We start from the raw sequence: 8,253 nt of genomic DNA, 5'->3' as shown, positions 1-8,253 counted from the left end.
ACGTTGATTCGAGCTTGGACAATATTTCGGTAATTATAAGGACGACATGCGCTTTAAAACGAGAGAAGTCTAATCGAGGTTAATTATTTCGCCATAGAGTCGCACTCGGTAAATTAACGAACCAAATTGTCGAGAAGGAGAATAGCAAATTTCTATTAGTTACAGTCGATTTGTTTGTTAAATTGCGTGGTAATCTTGACGGTTATGGTTACGATCGTTCCGTATAATGAATCCTCGAGATCGGAACTGTCCATTGCATTTATGTCGCAAGCGCGCATATCGTTAAATGTCTCCTAGCGGAAAAATTTTAACGAAAAACTACATAGATTGAGACAAGATCTTAGAAATTCTTACTTTTTCATAGATATTCATAGTGGCGTTGTTTGAAAAATCAAGAAATTCTGCGCCCTCAACAACACTATACGAATATCTAAAAAAATTAAGAATTTCTGAAATCTTGTCCCAATCTATGCAATTTTTCTATATTTTTTCGTAAAAATTGTTTTTCGCCAAGATTTCGGAAAACGGTTCTTTTTACGTACATTCTTGGACAACACAAAGTTTAAAATCGAGACACGATGTCTTGAGCTGATATTCACAGTCAGTTTTTATAGTGAAGACTGTTTTAAGTTTAGTCTTGAAATGTCACGAACCAATCAGAGGAGCGCATTAGTGTGTTAAAGTCTTAAGGTATTACTTAAAACGGTCTTAAAATAAAAATTGATTATGAATATTGGCCTTAAAGACATTTTTGCAAAAAAAAACGTCTTTCAGATGCCTTATGTCCTGATTTTGGATTTCGTGTTGTCTGGATTTGTAGTTACTTTTTCCCGCACTTGATCTGGCGAATTTGGCTCGACAAATCTCGACGCAGAGACGAAAGGTCGAGAGAAGAAGAGAGGATAAAATATTCAAGAATAAAATGCGAAGATGAGAAGCTTTATCGAGTTTTTTTTCACGCCGATAAATCTGAACAATAAGCTATCATCGCGATAATATTACCATTGTATTGATATTATAATTGCCAACTTGACAAAGCATTAATACGAGACGACATTATTGCTCTCTGCATTTCTGTTTGCGATCAAATCGTCGTTTTTTCTTTCTTTAATACGAATAAAGATCGCATTAAATATATAGTGAAGTTTGGCAATTACAATAACGATTTCTGTCATTGTTCGCTCGCCGATTCATTCGAGACCTAACAGGAATATTGCGAAAGAATTTCCTGAAGAAATAAACATTTGATCCCCACTTGGTCTTTTTAATCAATCCCGTATTTTTTTTTTACTAAAGTTTTATTACGAAAAATTAGCATAAGTGTGATAAATAATTACAATTGCTTTGTCCATAATAACATAATTATTCACATATAATATTGTTCAAATATTAGCCCAACATAACATAATTAATTATTCAATTAATCATAAATTAATTAATATATTGCTAATAAATTATTACTATTTTCTGCATTCATCATTATTACATAATCGTTAATTATTTTCAAGCTAATTTGTGGATTATAGATTGTATTAAACTTAAGAGAATAAATCAATTAAAAGAAATAATTCTATTTTTGTATTTCAATATACATTTATAATACTTAATTCTGCAAACTGCGCGCTAAAATCTTTTTCATTTTTGAAACTAATAGTGAACAGAACCAGAAAAGTAATATCACATATTAAATTAAGTAATTTAATAATTTTGCTAATAAACACTATAAGAATAATTTTCACGTTAATAAGAATTTAAAAAATTACAAATAATTTATTTTGGCGTAGAATTTAATACTCATAAATTGATTCACACTGAAATATTTAAATATTAAAATTCGCTTTGACTGAAAATGGAAATATTTCTCTCAATTGATCTAATATTTGGCTCTCACTATTTATCGGGTCGTAATTAGTATGAGCAAAGTGCTTTGTATTACAAATACTTTATTAAACTATTCAATATAAACAATGACATCGTGTATATGTAGTAGAAGCTTGTATAACGATACAAATGTATATCGACCTAAATATCATCGCGTATACACAAAGAAGAACGACAGAACGGAGAGAAAACGGAGGAGAAATCTCTCGTTGTTCCAAATTCACGCATTTTTGCGACAGCGGTCTCGTCAGCTCTTCAGAATTCCTAACGTGTACAACATATATTGAAAATAAACGCAAGATCTTCCATGTTGCTCTCTTCGCGAACGAATACGAAGTTTCTCGCTATGGATAAATTAGGTATTAAAGCTTTTGTTCATTTCGCGGGGAAAACAGAAAAAACAAAGTGGAAAAACGATATCACATGTAATAAAATAGATATATCGATGACCGATTGCATCGAGCTTGGCTCCATCGATCCTTCGTCCGTTCTTATCGGAACGATCGATTGATGTCCAAACATAGGATGCTATTCATGGTTCTACGCAGAAAAAATCGGAAACTATAAGAATAGATCTAAGATTGTGATCTAAGATCTTACGTCTTATAGGTTAAACCCTAAGTTGAATCTTTCGATTCTGTTCAACCAATAAAGTGATCGTTTCGAGACAATCGTTTTAAAATGGCTGATTATATATTAAATATAAGATTTATAGACTCTCTCTCTCTCTCTCTCTCTCTCTAATGAATATCACCCATCATCACGATGAAACTGGCCATCAGTCGGAGATGAAACTTATTTTACAAAAACGCGATGAACGGCACGTCGTCAACGCTAATCGAAAATTATGGGAGGTTTGTCTCTTATTGTAACTTATCACATTCGTATATGGCGTATATCGTGTATTTCAACGTATAAAAATATAAAATCCGATTCGCCGATTGGATCCTTCCAATCTGTCAACAAGTGCCATTCGTCACGAATTTATATGACGATTTCCTTCTTTAAGTCTATTTAGACGGAACGATTTTATGTAAAACCATCTGATCCACGCAACAATTTATTTAATTACTATTTGATTACAATTAAATTTTACAGTGGAGTTATTTTTATTTACAAATTTGATTGTCAACACGTAAGTGACAAATACGATTGTCGCTGTTTTTCGTTGAAATGTCTGCACGATATTACAATGAATGAAATATGAATGTTGTAAATTCTGCAACGTTTTGTGACCATATGAAAAAAAATTTAGTTACCAAACAACATCCGAAATCGGGACACAAGATTTCTGAAAGACGCCTCAAAACATTTGCGAGAATTGCGAGAATTCATCTGTAAGATATCTTGTGTCCCGATTTTAGACTGTTGTCTGGATAGATACATATCTGAACATAATTATGTTGAACCATTTAAATAATTATCTTAGACGATCAAGTTAAATGTCAAAATTTTTGACAATATTATTTGATGGTCCAACTAATCATCTTCAAATCTGTATCTGACCTAATTTTTATATGATTTAGCAAAACTGTTCTTTCTGTTGCGAGCGCTACTTTTTCGAACAACGTCTCGCTCCGTCTAAATGATCCTTAATGGCGTTAAACTAAATATTCCTCGAATGATCTAAGTATCTGTCCTAAGTAAACAGCGCCGAGCGCAAACAAATTATCCGCTCAATAAACTCACTTGATCGCAGCGAATTCGTGAAATATATTAAACTATTTCAATTCATTGGAGTGGAATCTCGCTCTAAAAAGTTAAATCTCACTCTTTAGAATGAGATGAACTCTTTAGTCCGAAATCGACTCTTTAGAGTGAGATTCCATTCCAAGAAATTTAGAGAGAAGAAATGCTCGATCAGAAAAGTCACTACACACAAATCGCTGTACATTTTGTATCTTTCGCAGATTAAAATTTCAGCGGCACAATCTCATCTCTTCGATATTTGTACGTATCCATTATTATGTAATTACTTAATATACTAAATTTTCGCGATTTTAAATAGTCTATATTAATGTTCGTAGATCGTAAATTATTTAATTCTTTCGAGGTCGCACACATCGTTGCGCCATTGAAGTGAAACTGCGGCAAAATCGAGTGGCAGTTTAGAAAGCGGAGAATTCTTTATCGCGATCAATTCTGTGATCTATTCGACATCAGATCGGCATTATAATACTGTAACGATAATCTTATGCAAAATTCTCGTAGGAAAAGAAAATTGGAGGCACTATGCTTGGACGCTCTCAACGCGGAGCGTATACGATTCTTTGCATCTATAAACGCAAATCTCGTATTTTTTCCGCGCAATGTATTATCTTCCTCTTTTTCTCTCTCATTATACATAATGACGTTACACTAATAATATATCTCGACGTGTTTTATCAGCTCTAGTCCGACGAGGAGGGAAATATTGAAGAAACATTTTTCGTTGGCTTCGCTTTAATCGTACATATATATATATAGTATATATGCATATATATACGTACGATACGCGTGTCACACGTAAATGTTTTGATCAAACTTTAAATTGGGTAATTATAAATGAGAATAAATGAAAGCAACAAGACGCGAAATTATATTCGCAATTATATTCGCTAAGATTTATAGCTTTGCGCTTCATTTATCGTCCTATCCGTAAAATTGTGCCACTCTTCCAAATATTCCAAATATTCAGTTGTCTCGCCAGATACGATTCACGTCGAACGAATAAACTAATTATATCATTTGTATCAAAATGGTATTTTGCGCAGCTGAATATGTCTCGGGTGCGCAGGTCAGCGCACATAGAAAATTTGTCGTATAAGAATTAATAGCTATAGTTGCGTGATTTTTGTTTTGTTTTATATAATACTTTGATCATTTTCTCCGAGACATCTTGAACTCTGCGTTCATACAAAATTCGCGTTATAAAAAACGAAAAGAAAAATAAGAGAGCTTAAACGTTTTGCACGGTTTTCGGATTAAGCGGCTCGGTCGCCTTCTGCTGCGCCCTTCTTGCGGCTCGCCGCTTTTTGTCCTTCGCCTCCGCTCCCAAGGCCAGAAAGTTATTGTGAAAGTACTCCTCAATCTCTGACAGCTTCTTCCCATGCGTCTCCGGCAGCAATAGCCACACGAAAATAGCCGCCCCCACGGAAACGCCGGCAAAGAAATACTGCACGGCATACGCACCTTGAAATAGAAGAATTTTCTTAGCCAAGTTAGTCTATATATGTATTTATTTTGAAATACATGATTCTTTAGCCTTATTTTTTAGTGGAATAATAACAAAAAACTAATAAGAAAAAATAATAAGAAAAATAGAAAAGTATACTAAAGTAATTGGAATGTCAAAGAGACATCGTTGTAAAGAAAATATCACAATATGATAAATATAAGTTTGAGATAAAAATACATAGTTCAAATTCGTACCTCCTAGAAATTCTTGCAAGCTTCTATAGCTCTGCAACGCAGCGAACATGAGTAGATTCGCTATAGAATAACTGATAGAATGTGCGATCCCACGGATTTCGGTCGGGAACAATTCCGCTGTCATAGTCCATGGAATGGTCAACATTCCGACCATCGATGTGCACACATAAAGTAGCAGGCAAGCCACTGGTACCTGCGAGCATTACGACATTTAATTCTTTATGTTGCATTCGAGAGAGAGAGAGAGAGAGAGAGAGAGAGAGAGAGAGAGAGAGATGTCGTTGCTATGACATTCTCTCACGTGCTTTAAAAATTGAATTTAACTCATATGAGAAACGATCCTAGAACTTACCCAGAATCCGCTGCGATCGCCATTCTTAATGTTCAGCGTGAAATAACCGGAGACGATCATGCACAGAGCCATTCCGAAGGATGATATAATACACAATGATCGTCTCTTGTATCGTCTCAATAACCAAGTGTTCACCATGGAGCACAGGAAACGCGTCAGGCCCACCAAAATTGACGCTAAATATGCGTCTACACCCGCACCCACTTCCTGAAAATTGTAGGAAGTTCTAATCTACCGTATCCACTATCACATGGAAAAGATAATTTTATTCAAGTATCAAACATTAGTTTCAAGTATCAAACTAGATACAGATTCAAAAGTAATTTTATTGAGAGAATTATGAAAATAATTTAAATAATTATGTAAAACACTAGTTGCTAGAATGTTAAAATTTTTTGCAGCATTAATCATCATGTCATTAAAATAATTACTAAAAGTCACTTTTTTATTTAATTATAATTCATTTTAACGTTATTTTGACATTATCATAAGTTGTTTCAAACCAACATAATCATATAAATACAAATAACAATAAAGTTAAAAGCTTGTTATGTTTTAAAAAACGACAAATTACGATATTAAATTAACGGTATAAAACAAGCCAAAATAAATGTTAATGTTCATGTTATTATTTGAGATTGAAAAGGACTTCGTATAAGTCAAAACATTTCTCGTTATTATTTTTAATTTTTAATGTATAGAATTTAATAAATATTGTCAAATTTATTTTCGCTTGTTTTATACCGTTAATTTAATATTATAATTTATCAAAACTGAATATAATTTATATTATTAATAAAATACTAGAGAACAAGATGCATAACTCTATTAGATATACACATATAAATATTAATTACTTGGAACCAAGTCACCGCGTAGAATAGTGTGATATAAATTCCGGAAAACTGTTGAAATGAGAAGAACAAAAAAAGTATCGCCATAGGTTTCCATCCAGTCGGTTTAAGAAATCCTCGCCATTTACTAGCCGTACTACCGTGTTTGCTCCGCCGTTGCTCGCTCAATTTAATTTCGTGTTCCTTCACAATATTGTTAAATTGTGCCAGAGCTACCGATGTCTTGCTTTCCGACGTCTCATTCTTGTAAAGCCTATGAAAGTTAGAATATACCAATTATTTACGTATGCATTAAAAACAAGAAGTTGTCTCTCTCTCTCTCTCTCTCTCATTTAATAATTAGATTAAATTATACCAGTCCAAAGACTTCTTGGCATCGTCTCTTCGGCCCTTCGAGACAAGCCAGACGGGAGACTCCGGCACCAGGAATTGCACCATGAAAATGGGTATGAGCGAGTAGGCGGTGCTGAGGTAAGCAACTGTTTCCCATTTTACGTAAGCACCCTTCAAATAACACAGCACCATGCCGAATGATGCCAGGGTAGGTCCGAATGAAATCAAGGATCCACGGAGTTCCGGCCTGGCTACCTCAGTGATGTAGACGATTGCTGGCGAAGTCATTAAGGCGGTCGCTAATCCGGTTAACAGACGACCGAATAGTAACATCGGTATATTCTTTGATGTGCCAATAAGGATCCAACCGATTAAAGAGGGAATCGCACCGATCTGCAGAGTTCTCACTCGACCAAACGTTTCCATTAGGAAGCCCCCTATTAAGGCACCAACTGGCGCACTTACGACAGCCAAACTGGCTGAAAAGTTAGATCGATATTATTATTTATTTTGCTCTCTCAATTGTTTCACGTTTTTAATACTTAATTTATATGAATTTTCTTATACTTTATATCTCACTTTATTAGCTCCAACGCATCTTTATGTACAATATATATGTTCCCCAATCAATCATATAAGAGCTATTTTTAATTCTTTACGTATCTAAACAGAACAACACGTCACGATAACATCAAAATAAACCGTAACGAAGTTAATGTCATTTTAATATCAAAATGACGTTAAAGTGAATTATGAGTGATCTAAAAGTGATTTAATTATCATTTTGAAGGCATTTTAATGATATTTTATGATGACTTCTTGTTCTGCTTGAATATGTCTCAATAAAATCATATTGGAATTATCAATAACACAAGCTCGATAAGTTAAACTGAAAATTTGTATAGGTATAGGAAAAAAACAATCTTCCATTGTGTGTCGCTAGAAGATTGCAATGCCGATGAGCATAGATTGATCTTGCGTAACGCGAATTTAATCAGAGCACGAAGATCGAACAGGCAACTGCCTCTCATGCAACAAACACGACGTGCACGTATGGTTTTCTTCCGATAATTACAACTTTTACGTAATACTCTCGTGACCATATATTTTATCAATAAGAGAAGATAACTGTCAATAGTGATTTGGCGCAAAACTGACGTTATATTTACAATACCTACTTATTTATTTTACGATAAACGTATCTAGCTTACATAATTATAAATAGATTATCTCGCGTCATTATTTTGAGTATTTATGAATGTATTACTTATAGAAAGAGATGATCAAATGGTTATCATAACTCATAATTGATATTATGATTATACTTGCGTAATCTCTTTGTTGAATAAAGCAATTTACGACACGTTACTCTTATCACTTTTATCTTTATTGCCTCGTATATATATATATATATATATATAT

General features: G+C 33.7%; 1 protein-coding gene across 1 annotated transcript in view; it reads right to left on the bottom strand.

The window, feature by feature from the left end:
• Positions 1-4,608: 4,608 nt before the first annotated feature.
• The window catches only part of LOC108777395 (facilitated trehalose transporter Tret1), an 11,638-nt gene continuing 7,993 nt past the window's right edge, over positions 4,609-8,253 (bottom strand). The window contains exons 4-8 of the mRNA XM_018544267.1: positions 6,854-7,310; positions 6,502-6,751; positions 5,645-5,851; positions 5,293-5,485; positions 4,609-5,052 (exon numbers count right to left, since the gene is read on the bottom strand). Coding sequence (XP_018399769.1) covers positions 4,820-5,052; positions 5,293-5,485; positions 5,645-5,851; positions 6,502-6,751; positions 6,854-7,310 — 1,340 coding nt within the window. The 3' untranslated portion in view covers positions 4,609-4,819. The remainder of the gene's footprint in view (positions 5,053-5,292; positions 5,486-5,644; positions 5,852-6,501; positions 6,752-6,853; positions 7,311-8,253) is intronic.

The sequence above is a fragment of the Cyphomyrmex costatus genome, unplaced genomic scaffold (assembly GCF_001594065.2).
Source record: "Cyphomyrmex costatus isolate MS0001 unplaced genomic scaffold, Ccosl1.0 scaffold43, whole genome shotgun sequence".
NCBI lineage: Eukaryota > Metazoa > Arthropoda > Insecta > Hymenoptera > Formicidae > Cyphomyrmex > Cyphomyrmex costatus.
Note: the sequence above shows the minus strand (reverse complement) of the source record. Positions and strands in the feature narration are given on the sequence as shown.